The following is a 23,049-nucleotide window of genomic DNA, read 5'->3' as shown; positions in this document are numbered from 1 at the left end:
TTTTAACAAAGCACATCTCGCACAGCCCTTAATCCATTTAACCCTGAGTTGACACAGCACATGTTTCAGAGAGCACGGGGTTGGGGGTAAGGTTATAGATTAACAGAACAAAATGGAGTCTCCTATGTCTACTTCTTTCTACACAGACACAGTAACAGTCTGATCTCTCTTTCTTTTCCCCGCAGTAACCATGGCCTGTGAAGAAAGTCTGGTGAAGAACAAAAAGTGATTTAGCTTGGAAGAGATGAGTTAATTCTTTTAATAACTCCTTATGAAGACTTACTATGATCTAGGTGGATTAAATGTTTACAGTTTTGAAGGGCAAAACTAGGACCACTGGGTCAAAAAATATAGAGAAGTTTCAGGTTAATTCAGAAAATAGATTTCTAATTAAAGTTTCCAAAATGAAAGGGGTTACCCAGCAGGATCGTGAATTCTGTCACTAAAAATGTTCTGGTACAAGCTGGATGACTGACTGTCCCAGAGGAGAGGAGGGTGTGACAGTTGAACTGTCCTTTTTTACTATTAAGTGGCTGTTCCAGTGGAATTTTAACTTACTAAATTTAACTGTAAGAGCAGTGGAAAGTCTTAATTAGATGGGCCTAGTCATCCCTTCAGTTTATTTCCAACCGGACTATGTTCTGCCATTCTCCAGTTCTTAATTTCTCTTCCCAAACCTGTTGTCTTTTCCATTTAATTTTCTCCTAGTGATGTAAGAATTACATAATCCTTAGGTGTCCAGGATAAAATCCTCAGTGTTTACCTTCTAATCATCCCTCTCATGCACTCTTCATGTCTGTTCATATATCCGAATGTCCCCATCATTTTTACCTTTTTGATATCTCTGGAATTAGCGCCTTCTTTCAGTTTCCTCTCCTATGTTTGGAGTGGTTATGTAGTTACCTCCGAGAACTATTAAAATAGCCTCATAAGGTCTTCATTCTCCTAATATTCTGCCCCCATTCTATGTGTTCCCAGCAAGTCAGTGTTTCCAGAGCACACAGCTCTGATCATATTGTCGCCATTTGCCATTCACAGCTGTTGATGATTAGGCTGTCAGCCTTCTCCTTCACCATCACTCTCTTTCCTGGAGAGCCTCACTATTCAGTTCCATGACTGTTACATCACCTGGGAGCTAGTTACAAATGCAGTCTCAGACCCAGTGAATTGGAATCTGATTTAAACAGGATTTGTGGTGATTTGTTTCCACCGTACAATTTGAGAAGCACTGATCTAGGTTGGTCCACTTACCACTATGTGAACTTACTGTGTATTTTTTTACTTTTGTGTAGTTATTGTTAGGGCAGTGAAACAAAACCTTTTCTGTTACTCATCATCCCTAAGAACTGTCTTCAATCCTCAGCTGAAATTAATTTTTTCCAGTCTGTGCTCTCCATACTAGTGTTTTGAATCATTTAATGCTTAATACATTCTGTCTTATAAATAGATACTATTTCTCTTTTCCAAAATCTTGATTGCTCATCTATTTTCAATAGATTAAGCTCCTCGAAGGTAGGAGAGTAGGAACTCTATTTACAGAATAAATACATTAATGAATGACATAGCCTCTGACTTTTTTCATATTTATAGAGACAGTTATTACAGCAATTTGCTGGTGATCTGTTTTTAGTGAATTCAGTTTGTATCATACTGGTCTTTCCTGTCAGGATACTAAACTACATAGAATTAAATTAGTCTTAATTAATGGTGAGTAATGTTATTGTTTGATGATACAGAGAGCTATGTTGAGCCTCAATCCTGAACAAAATCTCCCATTTAGATTATATTAGAAGAAATAAACATAAAGCATAAACAATCCAAGATAATAATTTAGAAACCTTCTTTTACTTGAAAAAAAAAACATATTAAGCTATTAATACTATAATAGCACCTGTCTCAGGGAGCTTGGTTACAAGTAGTGGAAGCCAACTCTGGCAGGAAAGAAGTACAGTCTTGAATATTAGATTGCTCACAGAGTAGATGTAAAGGCTGGAAATGCAGGTGCAGAAAGGGACAGGCGCTAGCAGAAACTGTAGCCAACGGTATATAGTCATGTGCTGTGTAAGAACGTTTTGGTCAATGATGGACTGCCTAAGATTGTAATACTGTGTTTTACTGTACCTTTTCTAATCATGTGTTACAGCTGCCTACAGTTTTCAGAACAGTAACGTGTACAGGTTTGTAGCCTAGGATCAATAGGCTATACCATCTAGCCTATGTGTGAGGTAGGGTATACCATCTAGGTTTGTGTAAGTGAACTCTATGATGTTCACACAATGACAAAATTTCCTAAGGATGCATTTCTCAGAACCTATCCCCATCGTTAAATGACACATGCCTGTATTTGGAAAGGGGATTGGATGTTGTATAAACAAAGAAAAAAAAATTATGAGGGCCTATAGGAAAGAGAGCTACAGCTCTTTTATGTAGAGACAGTGAGTTTTATTTATTTATTTATTTATTTATTGGTCAGGAGCAATGAGGAAAGTTATTACAAATATTTTGAGAAAATGATGTTAAAAGGCTCCAGATTTAAACTTAGTGTACTCTAAAAAGAATACTTTATTTCCCTGAGTTTTAAAGATAAAGTTTTATGTTTGTATCCTTGAGGGTCCTCATAGCCTGCTGTAGTTTTACAAGTAGCTAGTGTGATCAAAAGGAAACACATTCAATAGCTACGTGGTTACAGTATTCAGAATTTATTTTATTCATGTTTGTTTATTTGTGTCCCACACTTTCCAAAGAAGATATGAGACTAAAAGTTAAACATTTTCATTGGAATCACCTTAAGTATATACTTTACAGTTTTCTCAGTAAACAGGTAAAGAGTTATATGCTTAAAAGATTTTGCTCGTTTTAAACAGAATATGTGATTAACTTTGGGTTGCATGTATCAATCAAGCTGGATAATAGTGTTACCTCTAGTATTAATACAAAAAGACAATTAAAATTATTAGCAAATACTGACAATAAAAATCTGCTTATGTTAAAACATAGGGTTAAACCAACAGTTTTAACATTGAAATAGAAAAATTTTATTATTTTTTGACTTTGAGAAATGCTTTTATATGACATGCTCTTTTTTTCTTTTTAAATTCAATTTTATTGAGTATAATTTACATACCATAAAATTCACCCATTTTGGGTGAATGATTTTCTTAAAGATAATTAACCAGATTGTACAGCTATCACTATAAACCAGTTTTAGAACATTTTCATCTTCCCAGTATGATCCATTATGCCTGTTTACAGTTAATCTCTGTTTTCTCTCTGTCATAGACAAAAACCACTCATCTAAATTTTCTGTTTATATAAATTTGTCTTTTTAGGTAATTTCAAATAAATAGAATCATATCATATATGCTTTATCAGAATTTTGAGATTCTTTCATTTGTCATATTTTTAGGTTCATTTCTATTACAAAAATGATTTTATATCATAGTTTTATTTTTAGATAAGTTTTTGTTTTAAAATAAACAAGCTGAATCATTTAAATTGAAATATTAAGAAAAAAAAGTCTGTTTAGAATGAAAATGAAAGCCTTATGTGTAACCAGAAACAAATGGCAAATTCCTGGTATATGAATCTTGAAAATTAGAAAAAATGAATCCCTAATTTGTTCTGAGAAAAATGTGCGTGTGTATTTTGTAATCTAATTGAACACTGAATGCTATCTTCATCAGCTTTCACTAGGTTATGCTGCAGTACAACCTCGAGATTTCAGTGGCTTGCTTACAATTTAAGTTTTCTTTCTTGCTCGTGTGTCTGTCAGCTGTGGCTAAACTGTGATTCTTCTCTCGGCTTTGACTCTGTTCCACATATCTTCTTCATTTTGGGATCAAGACTGAAGCAGTAACCCCTAACTGGGACATGCCACTCCTGTGACAGAAGGAAAATAGTATGAGCACTGGTGGAAATAGACAATGGTTCCCAGATCTTCTACCCAGATACTGCCATTGTCCAAAGCAAGTAACTGGTCAAACCAATTGGGAGGCACTGAAAATCACCTGGCAACTGGCCAGGAGATGTAATCCTCTCACAGGAAGAAGAGGGATCATTAGGAACAATCAGACCACGTCTAACAATGGTTTTGTGGCAAAGTTATAGGCAAATGGCATCTTAGACCTTTCTGAATGAATAAAACCAAATTTTTAAAATAGAGTATTAAATACAAGAAGTAAAACTTTCTACTAAGTAAGAAATTATTCAAGTGTAATCAAGATAAATGGAGCTGCATTTGATATGATTAATCACCTCCAATTGGCTAATGCTCATGAAGAGTCTGAATAAGACCATACAGATGCTTAACAATCTCTAGCTTTGCAACAAGTGTTTTACTTTGGGATTTTCAGGTGTAACATTCATTTATCACAGAATGCTCCTCCCTTTTTAAAAGACTATTAGATAAAATATATGAATACTTGAATTCTGATACAGCAAATGTGAAAATGAGCTTTGCTGGTCATTCCTTCATCATAGTCTATGTTCCAGCCACATGTCTTCTTTCTGTTCCTCAAATATTCTTCTGCCTTGGGCCTCATTGGTTGGTCCGACTGGAATCCTCCTCTCCAAGTGTTTTGTATAGCTGACTCCTTCTCGCGTTACCTCCTCAAAGAAGCTTTCCCTGACAGCTCTATGGAAAGCATTCTTCCTGCTCCCTGCAGCCCCTTTATTCAGCAACCTGCTCCATTTTTTCCTAACACTTATTCTTCTTATCTGAAATTATTTTACTTATCTATAGATTTGCTCATTATATGTACCCTCCCCTTCCCTCTCAACTAAAGTATAAGCTTCATGAGAGCAGGAACTCTACCAGTCTTGGCCACTGTCGTATCCCCAGCCCAGTGCCTGACACATGGGTGACGTCCAGTGAACATTTGTTAAATGAAATCAAAATACTGTACTGAGTGCTTTTCGTGTGCACATGGATCGTGAGGGTGGTTGAGTCTTGCTATCAATTAAGACATAAGTGATTTGGGGAGAATGATTATCATCCGTATACCACACATTTATTCAACTGTAAAATATGGACAATGATAATTATACTTCCATCAGATTGTTGAGAGGATTAAATGAAATAGTACATGTTGCTAAGGCACATAGTCTCTGGCACTTAGAAAACTCTCAGTATTTCCTATTATGGTATATAAGATTAATATTTTGTTTTTGACTTGTGTAAGCAGCCACTTTGAATTTGTGGTGAGATCTTCAGAGGATCACAAAAATATACTGGTTTCTGTCTTTGAGGAACCTATACTTATTTAAGGGAAAATATTGTGGCAATAAATTGATAATCTAGATAGGGCTATATGTACATCTACTTAGTTAAGTATGGGAAGTTTGGAAAAATTTTCTGTGGATATAAAGGCTCCATGGAGATAAAACATAGGAGGGTAGGGTACTTTTAATTTGAAATAACTAGAGCACATGTTTTTAAATTACCAGAATTTTGGTATCACTTTCAACAGTATTGTTTCTTAAGTGATACAGTATGTGCGTAATTCCTTCTTTGAGTGAGTCCTTTCATGTAATATCTGCCAGGCAATTTAGAATTCCTGGGAGATTAGATTGTTTGGTGAATCTGTTTTAATCACCGACTGGTTTTCCCGATATATGTGTAAGCATATATTGTCTCTTGAGAAATGCTCTGTCAATTTGTTGGTAGAGTTAGATATCTAGGCCGTTTCTCTGGAGAATATCTATAAAGACAACACTTTAGTTTAGGGGAATAGTTGTAGTTTACGATAAGACAGGATCCATTTTCGACATGCCTATTAAGGGCACAGTCAGCTGGTTGTGCTCCTTAAAACCACTTCTGATTACATTCCTGAGTTGGGTCTGCAGCGTTATCTGTCTGTAGGACATATATTAAACCTCTTCATAAGTTCTGGTTACGGAAATTATTTTCCCTGGCTTGTTTCGCTTCCAGTTAGTCATCATTGAAACACAGTTGGGTAGTTGGCTGATACTGTGTTTTATGTGCGTATCCATTACCCCAAACTTGTTTTAAGGCAATTTCAGTTGACCGTCTATCATTTGTAGATTTAGCATTCATGGCTTTAAAATATTTTTGACATGCAATAATATGACCTATCGCTGAGGCACACGTGCGAACTGCACCAGTGTGCTGGAGGATGCGCTTAGTGGGGGAGCCTTGCCTACCTTTCAGCTTTAATTATTTTAGTTGTTGTTGACTTGTTCTTGCTTATATATGGAGTTGTCTTTATTGTGGTGATTAAAAACATTGATTTGTGAGTGTATCTGTCTGAGTGTAAAAAATGTCCATAGCTGAAAGGGAAATGCTACAAATCTGGAACTTACCTCTGCCTACCTACCACTTGTCAAGAGGAGTTTATTTTTATTTCTAAGTTTCATTAGAAAACTGAAAAGAGGCTGGGTGTGGTGGCTGACTCCTATAATCCCAGCTCTTTGGGAGGCTGAGGTAGGTGCACTACTTGATGCCAGGAGTTTGAGACAACCCTGGACAACATGGTGAGACCCTGTCTCTACAAAAAAAATTTAAAGAAATAGTCAGGTATGGTGGCTCCTGCCTATAGTCCTAAGTAATTGGAAGGCTGAGGAAGGAGGATCTCTTGAGCCCAGAAATTTGAGGTTACAGTAAACTGTGATTGCACCACTACACTCTAGCTTGGACAAAAGAGCAAGACCCTGTCTCTAAAACAAAAAACAAAAATCAAAACAAAACTGTGGAAAGACACTATATACTTAACCTACTCAAAGATACCTTTTGAAAACTTTCAAAATGATTTTTATTATGTAATATTTTCATACATATGAAACACTATACATATTTATAAGATATCTGTCTATATTATATAGCTGTCTATATAATATCTATAGTGTAAAGTAGGAACAAGCAACAGCTTGTGGGCCAAATCTGGTTGACCTTTTATAAATAAAGTTTTATTGGGACCCAGTCACACCTAATTATTTATTGTCTGTGATAGCTTTTACACTACAGTGGCCAAGATGAGAATTTGTGACAGAAACCAGATGGCCTATAAAGCCCCAAATATTTACCGTCTGGCCCTTTACAGAAAATTTTTGCAGATTCTTGGTAATAGAATGATAAAATTTGTATCCATGTCCCACTCCTCAGCTTAAGAAATAAAACATTCAAAAATTTTGACATCCCTGTGTTCCCCATAGGAGAAGGAGATTATCCTTCTCCTATGAAAAAGAAACTAATAATCTGAATTTTATGTTTGTCATTTGTTTGTTTTTTATGGAAGTTTATATAGGTATCTTGAAGTAATGTATTTTAAAGATTTACTGATTTTGGGGCCTTGAATGTTTTAGGACTTTAAAAAATGATACCATCCCGTGCAAATTCTCCTATAATTTGCTTTTTTCTCTTAATACTTAGTTTATGAGAATTGGCCATATTGCTATATGAAGTTGTAGTTTATTTTCATTGCTCTGTAGTATGCACACCCTTATATGCATATTTCACTATTTATTCATTTTTCTGTTTCTAGTATTTTTCTAATTTCCAACAGTGCTTCCTTGAATACACTTGTACTTCCTCAGGTTCTGTATGCTACAGAGCTGTATACTGACCACATACATTTATTTATTTTTGCTTTAGATTTCTATTTAACTTCATGGGAAACTGAAAAAAGTGAATTCAGTGATGAGTCCCAGGGACCTCTGTCATATTTTGATGTAAGATTTTGACCCTTGTCATACTTGAGCTTATTGGCCATTAGCTCAAATCCTGATTCTTTCACTTAATAGCAGTTACTGTTTGAACAAGTAATTTAATCTGAAAATAAGAGGGGAAAGAGCACTTACCAATAGTATTTCTGTCTTTCTAACAAGGGGGGAAAATATAGTCTGCAGGAGTGTGGTAAGGTTTACATAAGATAATTCATATAAACCCTTCAAGCAGACATTGTGTACCACACATTTATTATCTCTTTTTGTCCTCTTAGTCCTCTGTGATCTAAGGTGAGCTATGACCTCTCTAAGAAGTTGCAAGTAAAAGAAAACTGAACCTCAGAAAAGTTACCTGACCAAGTTCACTCAGCTGGTGCATGTGTAAACTTGGATTAACTTTAGCACTGCCTATGTACAGAGACTTTTTCTTTTATTATACCACTCTTTTTTTTTCTGCCAGAAGGGAAAATTATGTTAAATAAAATTATGTGAAAAATTTCTAAGGTCAGTCTGTAGCTCTGTAGTATATAAAACTTGAGGAAGTACAAGCATATTCAAGGCAGCACCATTAGAAAGTAGAAAAACTAGTGACAAAAGAATGGATAAATTGTGATATGTGTATGCAAGGGTGTATATATGGTACATAGTGATGGAAATCATGTCAAACAAGATAAGAGTGTTGTATGCCCCTTTATAGAATATGACAGAGGCTGACTTTTCCCCCAGTCACATTTTCAACAGTGTTCCACAGAAAGCCTTTCTCATTTTTATTATTATTATAAGCAGGCAGATTGGAAGGATTTGTAAACCAAAACACAGCTGGCAAGTCTAAATTTAGGCCTATCAAGATGAGTGTCCTTCTTAACAACGTGGTTTCTCAAACTCCTTCCACCTTAAGTTGCTTTTTTACCAGATGTCTCTTGGGTGTGTGTGTTTCTTGTGCATCAGCAATTTTATTTGCATGGCCTTTTCATGCCAGTATTCTGATTTATTACACTTCTCACATGGATTTTTTTTCCCTGTGAACTTACAAAAAGAAAATAGCTGTTTGTGCACAGATGGTGGGTGTGATTTAGTATTATCAGAGTAATTCACGTTATATTTATGAGACATTCCTGAGTAGCATTTCAGTGAGGGATGTTAAGGAAGGACACCTCTTAAAGAGGTCATATCTCACCTTTTAACCTGTTTCTATTGGTGTTTATCACCTGAGCACTCAAATATTGACAAACCATCATTTATTTTAAATTTCAGCTATCTATTTTATTTATTTCAGTGGTAGAATGTTGGAATCATCTAATTGCATTAAAGGAGGGTGGAAAAAAACATTCCCAGAAATTCCTGGAGTTGACTACTAACCTGTTACAAAGAATGGAGCAAAGTTGAAATATTTTAATCATGACTTCTTCCTTTTAGCTTTGCCTCCATCCTCAGATTTTTATTGTGTACCATTTTAAGTGCAGAAATGCTGTGTGAGTTTGCCAGGGCTGCTATAACAAAGTACCACAGACTGGGTGTCTTAAATAACAGAAATGTATTGACTCACAGTTCTGGAGGCCAGAAGTCTGAAATCAAGAAGTCAGCAGAGTTGGTTCCTTCTGAGGGCTGTGAGAGAGGGATCTGTTCCAGACTTCCCAACATGGCTTATAGATCCGTGTTCTCCCAGTGTCTCCGCACATCCTCTTCCCTCCGTCCATGTTTCTGTGTCCACATTTACCCTTTTTATAGAAAGATACCAGTCGTAATTGGATTAGGGCCTATCCTAATGACCTCATTTTAACTTCATCAGATCTGTAGGGACCCCATGTCCAAATAAGGTTGCACTCCACGGTACTGGGGATTTGGGCTTCAGCATATGAATTTGGGTGAGGGAACAATTCGACCCATAACAAATGCTTATAATAAGCCCCGAGTAACAACAGAAAAACTTACACTTAATTTGTGATTTTTGCAATAAATTCTATTATCATGCTAACACCAATCTAATCCATTTATTTCAGTTAAGTTATTTAAGTGGTTTTTCTGACAGTGGATGTATTGTTTTGGAGTAAGGATAAAAGACCATGAATTGCAACACAGGCTTTCTTCTATATGAAACACACTCAAATCTCAGCCTGAAACCATCCCAGGATTTTCTTGTGTGTGTGCATTTTCACTGTTCTAGCTATAGGAGTAAATGTTATTTAAGAAGTAGAGATTTGTCACACAGATAATTTTTATTATGCTATAATCTGTTGAAGGAAAAAATAAAAAGATATATTTTCATCATTTAAATGACCCTAAGATAATGGTCTTATATCCAAATAGAGACAGACACACATCCATTATTGTGGAGGTGAGACCTTTGTTTGGAAAGAACAAATTTTATTGATCCATTTCTCCTGAAACGCATCAACCGCAAAAGGTTAAATGGAGTTCTTTTTGGTTAATTGCTTCTTTGGATCTTCCCAAACACTTATTTTCTTCAGTTATTCATGTCCAAATGTTAAGTCTTTTAAGTATTGTCAGTATATTTTCTTTCCTTTTTTTGAAGTGAATATAAAACACTTTAGATAGTCAGTTTTATTGAGGTTTTAAGAATGCTTTTGAGTGATTCATAGTAATTTAAATCCTTCTACTGAAATCTTGGATGTTGCTAAATTTCAGCCTGTAATTTTCTGCCTTTGCTAGATATCGAAGCATATTTTTATGACACCACACTGTACTCATTGGAATTGTGAGCGTTTGTAAATTCATGCAGATCTTTCCCACTCTACAAAAGGATGCATTTCAAGTGGAAGAAATAGAATGCTAAATTATGTAGTAGGTAAAAGAAGTAGGCTGTGGTGAGTTGGGAGGATGAGCAAAAAGAATGCCAAAGCACGTTTGTACGTAATGTCAGTAAAATACAAAGTACGTTTGCCCACCAAATTAAAATTTGTCAGCTTACAAAGTTGCTATTTATATGAAATGGTTTTTGAGAGAGATTTTTGTACATGCTGATTACACATTTATTTGGAAGCTCTAAATTCTGGTTTTAATGGCTGCTTAGTATTTCATTGTGTTAGCATCCCATAACTTATTATTTAACTATGCAACCTTGTTAAGAAAAAAATCAAATATAATCCAAGGTATTCTGCCAAAACAGCCCTAGGCAACTGTTTTATCACTATGGTTCTTACTGTCTCTGAGCACATCATGTACAATGTTGACTCTAACAATTTTAACATTTTTTCTGGTTACAAAATATAACATATGTTTTAGAATATTTGGAAAATAAAGAAAATCACATAGAAAAATATTAAACCCAACAGCAATCCCCACATCTGGAATAATTCCTGTTAACTTTTTTTTTTAATAGCTGCTGAATTCCCTGTCTCCCTCCCTGCCATACACATACACACACATTGGAATCTGGTTTTACACAAATTTTATATTTTGCCATTTTTTTCTGAATAACATACTGTGAAACTTTTTCCAAGTTATTGTATGTTCTTCTAAATCATCTTTTAAGTTACTGTGTTGTATTCTATCATATGGATAGCATTCATTATATCCTCCCATAGAGATATAAAATGATTTATTTCACTAAATTTTTTTGCAAGACATTTATTGCTTCTAAATTTTCTGTGTCTGATTAATCCAACTGAAATTTGTCTTCTACTCCTTGTGCAATGCTTAAATGATCACAAATCTTTTTGTGATAATAGGCTGAACCTTCGTAATCTTCATGACTATTGTTATTCTTCTTTCTTCAGTTAGCATATCCTGTGATACTATCTCTTCTGTTATTAATTGAAGGATGACCTACATGTTACATTATAGTTTACAGAGCTAAACTTTTTGTGGGAAGAGCCTTTAGAGCAGTGCTCTGAGTATTATCGATGCTTCAAAAGCATTTTTATTGATTTGGTTTGAGGAGAAAACAAGTCCATATTATGATTTCATCTTTTTTTCCCATTCATAGTTTCACAAAAAAGTATCTCTTCTTAAAACATCAGAATTTATTACATTGTACTATATTAATGCATTTGGATCCGAGATATTTTGAAAATCATCAGGTCCAACTTTGTAATTTAACATAGAAAGGCTGAATTAGTGGTTCAGTGCCTGCCTAGTCAATGGCAGAGATAGGACTAGAAGCCATTTTTGGCCTCCTTTATGATTTTTTTTTTACTCAGTACTGGCCAACTTTGTTGCTAAGCTAAAATGGGCTTTGTTGCAGATTTAATATTCACATCAGTTAACTTTATAATCTTATACATAACAACAGACGAAACTTTTGATTCCAACATCTGTATCACTACTTTAGGGGAACAAATGTATCTAAAAGAAAAAGTATAGAGTTGGAGAACAAGTTCTTACTACCACTGCAGAGATAACTCAAATATTCTGTTGAGAGTGTTAGTTTTATCTTTGCATGTGAAAGAACCATTATTTGAATTTAAAGTTTACCATAATTATCTTATGTTTCAATTAATTTTATTTATAAAGAATAACATGTAGCCCTTCCTTTCCCATCTTTTTCTTTCTTTTATTTAGACAGAACTATTGAAGGTGACTGAGCAGATGACCAGTGTTGCCAATTGAAATTGAAGCTGAGGAGGCATCCTGCATGGTTGGGGTTGGGAATAAGGCTGCCTTGGCCTGTGTGGTCAGAGTAGAGGAGGAAGCCGGTGTGGTTGGGAGATTGGTTACATACAGGGGAATTGAGCCAATAAGTGAACATATTTGGGATAATAGGAGCCAGGCTTCTCACTGCTGGCAAAAAGAGTTATAAATATGGAAAAGGGAAAGGCTAGATAAGCCATGACATGTCAAATTAGAAATACAGGTATATAGGCCGGGTGTGGTGACTCATGCCTGTAATCCCAGCACTTTGGGAGGCCGAGGTGGGTGGATCACAAAGTCAGGAGTTCAAGACCAGTCTGGCGAAGATGGTGAAACCCCATCTCTACTAAAAATACAAAAATTAGCCAGGCATTGTGGTGGGCGCCTGTAATCCCAGCTACTTGGGAGGCTGATGCAGGAGAATTGCTTGAACCGAGGTGGCGGAGGTTGCAATGAGCCGAGATCTCACCACTGCACTCCAGCCTGGATGACAGAGTGAGATGCCATCTCAAAAAAAAAAAAAAAAAAAAAAAAAAGAAATAGAGGTGTATAATTCTAATTTGTGAACTCTTGGTATTTTATATCTGTATCTAGCCATAGATCTAGAGCTGTATGAGTCTGTGTGTATGTGTGTGTGAGTCTGTTCTTGCATTGTTTTTAAGAAATACCTGAGGCTGGGTCATTTATAAAGAAAAGAGGTTCATTTTGGCTCACGGTTCTGTATGTTGTACAGGAAGCATGGTGCTGGCATCTACCTCTGGTGAGGGCTTTAGGCAGCTTATGATTGTAGTGAAAGGTGAAGGACAGCCAGCATGTCATGTGGCCAGAGAGGGAGCAAGAGAAAGAGGAAGATCCACGGTCTTTTAATAAACCAGATGTTGCCTGAACTCATAGACTGAGAACTTACTCATTACCATAAGGATGGCTCCAAGCCATTCATGAGGGATTCACCCCAATGATCCAAACACCTCCCACTAGGCCTCACTGCCAACATTGGGGGTCACATTTCAACATGAGATTTGGAGAGGGCAAACATCTAAACTATATCAGTGTATATATGTATGTGTATGTCTCATACATTTATTTCCTAGCACTAATATCTTGGTTTGTAAATACCAATCTTCTCTAAAAGGAACCAGAGCTCCTCAAAGAAATGTCTGATTCCAGAGCTTGGGCAGGGAAAGAACAAAATATTATAAACTTGAAACATCTTGTTCTAAAAAGTAAAGTGCTCAAAGAATAATGAAGACATATCGAAAACATACTGGTGCAGCTTTAAGGGGCTCCCACTTGTCAAACTTGGGACTGTTTAAACATCAAAATAAATTATGTTAATGAATTATATCCACTGAATAAAATAGGAATCTGTGAGTCTGTAGTCATATAATTAATTTGAGTCTATCATCATATAATGAATTAATTATAGTCATATAATTAACTTAAACAAAATATTATACTCTTTAGTCTCCTTAGTGGAAAGCCTATTGATGATATCAATGTTGAAAAATAAAAAATAGCAATATACATATATACACTGATATAGTTTGGAGTGAGAGGGAATGAATACATGAATAGTGAACACTCAGGAAAACAAAAACTGGGCTGGCACAGTGGCTCACACCTGCAATTCCAGCACTCTGGCAGGTTGTATTAATCTGTTTTCACACCGCTGATAAAGACATAACCGAGACTGGGAAATTTATGTAGGAAAAAGGGTTTAATGGACTTACAATTCTGCATGGTTGGGGAAGCCTCAATCATGGTGGAAGGCAAAGAGAAGCAAGTCACATCTTACATGGATGGCAGCAGGGCAAAAGAGCTTGTGCAGGGAAACTCCCATTTTTAAAACCATCAGATCTTGTGACACTCATTATCATGAGAACAGCATGTGAAGACTTGCCTCCATGATTCAATTACCTTCCACCAGGTTCCTCCCACAACATATGAGAATTGTGGGAGTTACAATTCAAGATGAGATTGAGTGGGGACACAGTCAAACCATATCACTCCACCCCTGATGCCTCCTAAATCTCGTGTCCTCACATTTCAAAAACAATCATGCCCTCCCAATAGTCCCCAAAGTCTCAACTCATTTCAGCATTAACTCAAAAGTCCACAGTCCAAAGTCTCATCTGAGACGAGGCAAGTCCCTTCCACCTATGAGCTTCTAATATCAAAAGGTTAGTCACTTCCTAGATACAATGGGGTACAGGCATTGGTTAAATACAGCCATTCCAAATGGGAGAAATTGGCCAAAACAAAGGAGGTACAGGCCCATGCAAGTCCAAAATCCAGTGGGATAGTCAAACCTTAAAACTCCTAAATGATTTCCTTTGACTTCATGTCTCACATACAGGTCATGCTGATGCAAGAGGTGAGTTCCCATGGTCTTGGGCACCTCTGCTTCTGTGGCTTTGCAGGGAATAGCCCCCCATCTGTCTGCTTTCATGGGCTGGCATTGAGTGTCTGTGGCTTTTCCAGGGGCACAGTGCAAGCTGTCAGTGGATCTACCATTCTGGGGCCTGGAGGATGATGGCCCTCTTCTCACAGCTCCACTAGGTGGTGCCCCAGTAGGGACTCTGTGTGGGGGCTCCAACCCCACATTTCCCTTTTGTACTGCCCTAGCAGAGGTTCTCCATGAGAGCTCCATCCTTATAGCAAACTTCTGCCTGGCCTTGCAGGCATTTCCATACATCCTCTGAAATCTAGGTGGAGGTTCCTGAACCCTAATTCTTGACTTCCATGCATTGTCTGTCCCAACACTGTGTGGAAGCTGCCAAGGCTTTAGGCTTGCACCCTCTGAAGCCATGACCTGAGCTCTATATTGGCCCCTTTCAGCCATAGCTGAAGCAGCTGGAGCAGCTGGGACATAGGACACCAAGTCCCTAGGCGGCACACAGTATGGGGACCCTGGGCCCAGCCCACAAAACCACTTTTTCCTCCTAGGCCTCTGGGCCTATGATGGGAGGGGCTGCCATGAAGACCTCTGGCATGCCCTGGAGAGATTTTCCCCACTGTCTTAGGGATTAACATTTGGTTCCTTGTTACTTAATGCAAATTTCTGTAGCTGGGTTGAATTTCTCCTCAGAAAATGGAATTTTCTTTTCTATCGCATTGTCAGGCTGCAAATGTTCTGGACTTTATGCTCTGCTTCCCTTTTAAAACTGAATGCCTTTAACAGCACCCAAGTCACCTCTTGAATGCTTTGTTGCTCAGAAATTTCATCCACCAGATACCCTAAATCATCTCTCTCCAGTTTAAAGTTCCACAAATCTCTAGGGCAGGGGCAAAATGCCACCAGTCTCTTTGCTAAAACATAACAAGAGTCACCTTTGCTCCAGTTCCCAACAAGTTCCTCATCTCTATCTGTGATCACCTCAGCCTGGGTTTCATTGTCTGTGTCATTATCAGCATTTTAGTCAAAGTCATTGAACAAGTCTCTAGGGAGTTCCAAACTCTCCCACGTTTTCCTGTTTTCATCTGAGCCCTCCAAACTGTTCCACCCTCTACCTGTTGTCCAATTCCAAAGTTGCTTCCACATTTTCAGGTATCTTTTCAGCAGTGCCCCACTCTCAGTACCAATTTACTGTTAGTCCATTTTCATGCTGCTGATAAAGACATACCTGAGACCAGGCAATTTATATAGGAAAAAGGGTTTAATGACTTACAATTCCACGTGGCTGGGGAAGCATCGCAATCATGGTGGAAAGCAAGGAGGAGTAAGTCACATCTTATGTGGATGGCAGCAGGCCAAAAGAACTTGTGAAGGGAAACTCCCATTTTTAAACAATCTCATGAGACTTATTCACTATCAGGAGAACAGCATGGGAAGGACCCGCCCCCATGATTCAATTGTTTCCCACCAGTTTCCTCCCATGACACATGGGAATTGTGGGAGTTACAATTCAAGATAAGATTTGGGTGGGGACACAACCAAACCTTGTCACAGGCCAAGGCAGGAGGATTGTTTGAAGCCAGGAGTTTGATACCAGCCAGGGCAACATAGCAAGACCTTATCACTGTAAGATATTTTTTAAGGCAGTAGAAAAATGAAAATGTAATCATAATTTCACTATATGGCTTGGCTGTGAATAAAAATGATTTTTTTCTTAAACCTGGATCTACCTTAAAATGGTGATAAATTAAGATGATGGGAGAGAGAAAAACATATGTATATATTTGAGAAAAGGAAACATTGCCTATAAAATAGCTTCAAATAGGTCTATACCATAATAGAAAGTGAAAGATGAGAAATGGTTCCAGATTGAAGGGGACCAGAGATATAACAGTTAAATGTAACAGATGAACCTGGATTTAGTTCTGTACCAGAGGGGAAGAACATTTTCTTTTTAAGATATTTTTGGGACAGAGAAATTCAAAAGGGTCTGTGGATTAGACTGTTGTATTGTGTCAGTGCTAATTTCCCGATTCAAATACCTGTATCGGTACTATGGTTATATAGGAGAGTGTTCTTGTTTTCTGAAAATACACACAGACCTATTTAGGAATAATGGGGCAACATGTTTCTAGCTTACTCTCAATAAGTAAAAGTTTTCTCATCCCTGCTTTTCTCTCTTTTGCTTTCTCTCTCCTTAACTTTCTTGTACCAGTTGTAATTTATCTACAGGTCTAACATAGGCATGCTTCCTGTCACATTTATGTCATTATTCTATCAGTTTTCTTTTCTTCCTTTTTTTGTCCTCCTTTCACTTCCTTTTTTAATTTCCTTTCTTCCTTGTTTTTCTCTCTCACCTTCTCTTTTTCCTTTCCTCCTTTGCTTACTCCCCTTTCTTGTTCTGTTTTTCACCATCTCCTTTTCCTTCCTCCCTCCCTCACTTCCTTTATTCTTTCTCCCTGTCGTCTCCTTGACACCCTGGATATTTATTTTCCTGGTCCAGTATATATGGGCTGTTCTCTAGGTTTGCTGCAAAACTGTCAACCTAGAACATTATTTTCCAGGGAATTCCCTTTACCTTAGTCTTCTGTTGTATCTCTTGTTTTTAGATTCTATTTTTTCTTTCTTGGCATATTCCCTTATTTTGGAGAAGTAAAGAACTTCCAAATAATAGGTACATGGGAAGTAAGTTTTTGAAATCTTCTATGTCTGAAATGGCTTTATTCTACTTGTATATTTGAATGACAATTGCCTGGATATGTATAATTCTAGGTGGAAAATACTTCTCTCAAAAATTTGAAGACATTAGTTTATTATCATGTAGTTTCCAGCATCACCGTTTAAGAACTCTGATGCCATTCTGATTCCCAAGATTCCTCCTTTATTTTACTTATATTCTTTCTTAAATCTTTCAGGAATTTAAAAATCTCTAGTATTATGAAATGTCATGGTGATGGATGTTTGTAGGATTACCACCTACCCAACCAGTGTCCTGTTCATTTTGGGGAGACCTCACAGGCACTATCAACCTGGAAACACTTTATGTCAAGGATATTTTTCTTTCTCATTTTCTGGAATTCCTTTTATTCAGGCACTGCCTGCCTGAATCCTTTCATTTTAAAAAATCTTCTCATTTTCCATCTCTTGTTCTTTTGATTCACATAATGGGACAGTTCTTGAGCTCTGATTTTCAAACCTTCTGTTGCATTTTTATATTGCTATCATATTTTAATTTTCATGAGTCTCTTTTTTGGTTGGTGTTGTTGCTGTTCTCTGAATTTTCTTTTTAAAAACAGCATGCTTTCATTCATGGATTTAATATTTTATCTTTCTGGTATTTCATGGTTTTTTAAAAGTGTTTATGCTCTGTTCTATCTGCTTCCTCTAATCTTCTGTTTTGGTTTGTTTGTGACTTTATTTCACATCAGAGCCTTACCTCATGTTTAGATGTTTGGTAGTTCCTACACCAAATAATAAAAAGCAGAGTAGACATTCTGCATGCATGGCAGGGGCTTTGATGTAGGGTGGTTATGCAGAGACCTGACTAATTCATTAGACGACTACAACTGTCAGTTGTCAGTTTTTCTCCAAGATCAGCTAAGAGAGGAAACTTCCAACTATGGTGGGTGCTGTGGTATGAATATTTGTGTCCACCCAGAATTCATACATAGAAATGCTACTGCCAAGCTGATGATAGTAGGAGGTGGAGCCTTTGGGAGGTGATTAGGTCATGAGGGTGGAGCTCTCATGATTAGGGTTGGCGCCCTTATAAAAGACCCCAGAGAGACCCTCCCCCCTTTTACCATGTGAGATTATAGTGAAAGGAAGCTGTTCTGTAAAGTGGGCCCTCACCAGATGCTGAATCTGCTGACATCTTGATCTTAGACTTCCTAGTTTAGAACTGTGAGAAATAAATTTCTGTTGTTTGTAAGCTACCTAGTTTATTGTATTTTTCTTTAATAACAGCCTGAATGGACTATGATGGGGTGGGGGTTGCACCTTCCTGCCAACGTTCTTGGGACCAGGTGAACAGGGTTGCATGTCTTTTGGTCTGGTATACAGGACTTTCACTTGATATCTGTATTTTCATAGGACCTCTTCCCTATCCTACTGGATGCCCTCGAGTTCAGACCTTTCAGAAAGTAGACTTCCAGTGTTCTGCCAGATTGGGGTGGGAAAGTTACCAGATTGCCTAGGGTAGGTGAGGGAATCTGAGGTTCTAACTGTTTTTTGTTTTATTAGATCTTCTTAATAACCAATCATCTGGTTTCTGCTCTGCCACAACCTTTATGTCCACAGGTTCTTAGTGCCTCCAATTCTTGAACCTTTCTGGCATTCTACATCATAAATATCCTTGCTTCTTCCTAGTTTACTGTTCTCTTCTAGATTACTTTTCAGTTTTCTCTGCACTGCTATTTTAGTTACCACTTGACGATCAGATCTCCAGTTTCCAAAAAGCAGTTGGCACATTTCATTTACTATAGTTTTTTCTTCTTATTCTTGTCTGAGTCCGTTAGTGCTACTGTGACAAAATATCTGAGACTGGGTAATTTATAAATAATAGAAATTGATTTCTCACAGTTCTGGAGGCTGGGAAGTTCAACATGAATATGCTGGCAGTTTTGGCATCTGGCGAGGGATGCTCTCAGCTTCCAAGATGGTGTCTTTTTGTTGTGTCCCCACATGGCAGATGGTGAAAGGGCAGGAGAGGCACTAGGTCGTTCCCTACAGCCCTCTTATAAGGTGGCTAGTACCATTCATGAGGGCTCTACCCTTATGACTTACCTTTAAAGGCTCCACCTCTTAATACTATTGCATTGGGGATTAAGTTTCAACATGACATTTGGAGAGAACAGAAACATTCAAACCATAGCAATCCTTGAGGGTTTATACTTTTCATTTGTTTGTTTCTTTCTTTACTGTCATCTTTTGGGTGGGATTTTCAAGAGGAGACAGGTAAAAATACATGTTCAGTACACCACATTTAACTAAAAATCCAATAATCCCTTTTGTTCTTATATTTCATTAATATCGATAGCATCTAGAAATAGAAGAGTTTGTCTATTGATACTAATTTTTGAATGTTTTATTTCTTAGGATGCCTCATTGATGGACATGAACTCCTTCAGCCCTGTGATGCCAACATCCCCTTTATCAATGATAAATCAAATCAAGTTTGAGGATGAACCAGATTTAAAGGATCTCTTCATCACAGTTGATGAACCTGAAAGTCACGTTACTACAATAGAAACTTTCATTACGTATAGGATTATTACTAAGGTAAACATTGGATGAATATTTTCTTGAATATAGATGCTTTTTATGAAGCTTTGGAAGTAAGTACCTCTTGTTCATTATAATTCTCAACATTCCAGGATCTTAGCTGAATTGACTTTTACTTTTTCAAACCTTTTGGCTAACACATTGCTTCTTATCTGCCCTTCACTTGTTCTGTATTAAGTCAGTGAAATTCAACTTGACTTGAGAAATAGTCACTCATTTTATAGCAGCTATACTTCTTAGAATAAGAATATCTAGGTTTTTAGTTTAAAAAAAGTATTAACAAATACCTTTAGAAAAGATGGGCCTCAAGTTGTTAATAAAAAAAGAAAATGCTTAAACTGTTCGCAATATTATGTATTCAGATTTCTTTGGAAGATTATATATGGTACCATTTGTTTTTCAAAGTGGGGCAGGTGGCCACTTTGTCTCATGTATGAGATACTGTTATGTGTGCAATAATTCAAGGGCAAAGTAGATCTAGAACACAGATCTCTTTAATGGTAGGGCAAAGCGCTACAAAGACAGTTTACCTCAGACACAATTAAGCAACCACCTAGTATAATCTGTATTTTAAGTCCTTTATTTAATAGCATTTTTAAATAATTCTCTTTATAATATTTTATGAAGCCTCACCCTAGACTTTTATATTTCATAAATGTAAAAGTACATCTCTTTTTTTAGCAGAAAAAGTTCTGAACTATGTTCCTATAATCACTTCTTCCAATGAAACTGCCACACTGCTATTAGTTTTGTTTCCTGAATATATATATATATGTCTTATTTCTTCACTCGAATTCTTAAAATCCTTTCTTGACCCCTTATTTCAGGCGGAGCAAAGTGCAGACTTTCTTGTATGACATATAAAGAGGCTTCTCAGTCTGGTGCCCACTTACCATATAAGACTTATTTGTTACACCTCACATTCAGTACCCTTGCTGTCCACTCATGTAGAGCTGCTTCTGTTTTCTGAATATTTAGGGGATCTCTTGCTCTCATAACTGTATATAGTTTTCCTTCTGTTTGCTGTGTCCATCCCCTTCTTAGACAGAAGAAGTCATGTTTAGTTTTCAATATACAACTCAAAATGTTAGATGCCTGTGAAGGCTTCTCTAGTTGTTACTGTCCCCTGGCTGAAATAGTTATTCTTCCTCTGTTTTCTCATACTGTTCTATTGAACTCTTAAGGAATGTAAAACATAAGAGTCAATATAGCAAAACATCAAAAGCATATATTTAATCCAACTAAGCTGTTTTTTTAAATCGATAAAACTGAGATAATAGAACTCACTTCTGTAGGGTTGCAGTAGAATAAGTAATCAGTGCACACCCCACTTAGTAAAGTGCCTAACACACGATAAGTGTTCAGTAATTGCCATCTACCTGTATGTGAATAGATGTTTATTTGTATTTATTCTCAGTGAGTTTGTGAGTTTCTCAAGGAAGGTAACTATATTTTAAGTTATCCATAATTCCAAACACAAATCTTAGGACATAAGAAGTAAACTATTTATTTTGTTGATGAATGAATGAAGGAATTATCTTAGCTATATCAAGATGTGGTAGAGCAAGACAACATGGAGTTGAATCTTGATTTCTCTCCTTCCTTGCTATGTGACTTGGACAATTTAATTAACCTCTCTATATTAGTTTTCTTGTTTGTAAATAGGATAACAGTACTAACCTTATAAGGTCTTTATGAAAATGGAATATGTTAATACAGGCATACTGCTAGAGTAGAGCCAAATTTCTTCTATTAATACTGTTATAATTATCTATTGTCATTATCCATTCTAGCAAATAATTTGTGAAACTGAATTATTTTTCCATCATTTGCGTCTCTCAGAAAGACACTCTTTCAAAAGGCACCTTATGAGTCTCATTCTGATCATGGACATACTGTTCTTCTGAGTTTTCCTGTTTACACATACTTTAAATGGACTGGTCTTGTAGTAATAGTAGTAGTAATAATAATATTAAAGCGTGTAAACTAGCAAACATTTACTGTGTGACTGCTTTGTGCCAGGTAATATTCTAACCAGTTTCTACATGTTAACTCATTAAGGTTCACAGTAATCCTCAAACACAGATATTATGATTTACCCCCATTTCATGCATGAGGACACTGAAACTTAGTAGCTTGTTAAAGGTTACACAACATTGTAATTAGCTGAGCTGAGATTTAAATCCAAACAGTTTACTTTCATAGTATACATTTTTTCTATTATATTTTTGTGCATTTAGGTATGGATGTGGTAAACTTTCAGTTTCACTATTATAAACTGACTTCCTTTGTTCTATTTCTTATTACTAGTATATAGACTATGTCTATATATACAGAAATATATATTAGAGATACAAATATATAAATAGTACAGGTAGATCATGTTATCAAATAGTCTTTTCTTATTATCATTTACTTATTTATTCTACAAGCTTTTATTGAGTACCCCCTTTGTCCCAAGTATTGTGCTTATATATTAAGAATATGTCAGTGATCAGGATAGGTATGACAAAAGGAACTTTCTACTTTCCTGGTGTTTTCTCTCTGAGGAAGGGGTGTTTGCATATGATGATATTAAATAATTAATTTTGTACTGTGTTAGTTTGTTCTCATGTTGGTAATAAAGACATCCCCAGTACTGGGTAATTTATAAAGGAGGGACATTTAATTGACTCACAGTTCCACATGGCTGGACTAGGGGGCTCACAATCATGGCAGAAAGCAAGGGGGAAGCAAGACATGGCAGCAAGCAGGAGAGAGCTTGTGCAGGGAAACCCGCATTTATAAAACCATCAGATATCATGAGCCTTATTCACTACCATGAAAACAGTATGGGGGAACTGCCCCTATGCTTCAGTTATCTTCACCTGGCCCCGCCCTTGACACATGGGGATTATTACAATTCAAGATGAGATTTGGATGGGGACACAGCCAAACCATATCATATACTAAGTTATTTATTTATAGTTATAAATATTTTGAAGGAAAAATATTGGATATTATGAGCATGGGATACACCATCTAATTTGGAAGTTGAAAGATGGCTTTCCTGGGAAAATCTTGGTTTTATAAATATTTATATTCATGGATACTAAGGATTG

General features: G+C 36.6%; 1 protein-coding gene across 1 annotated transcript in view; it reads left to right on the top strand.

Moving 5' to 3' along the window:
- The window catches only part of SNX7 (sorting nexin 7), a 102,476-nt gene that overhangs the window by 7,710 nt on the left and 71,717 nt on the right, over positions 1-23,049 (top strand). Inside the window, exon 2 of the mRNA XM_054449080.2 lies at positions 19,763-19,945. Within this exon, the coding sequence (XP_054305055.1) occupies positions 19,763-19,945 (183 nt within the window). The remainder of the gene's footprint in view (positions 1-19,762; positions 19,946-23,049) is intronic.

This window comes from Pongo pygmaeus, chromosome 1 (genome assembly GCF_028885625.2).
Source record: "Pongo pygmaeus isolate AG05252 chromosome 1, NHGRI_mPonPyg2-v2.0_pri, whole genome shotgun sequence".
NCBI classification, from domain to species: domain Eukaryota; kingdom Metazoa; phylum Chordata; class Mammalia; order Primates; family Hominidae; genus Pongo; species Pongo pygmaeus.
This window is presented reverse-complemented; position numbering and strand designations above follow the sequence as displayed.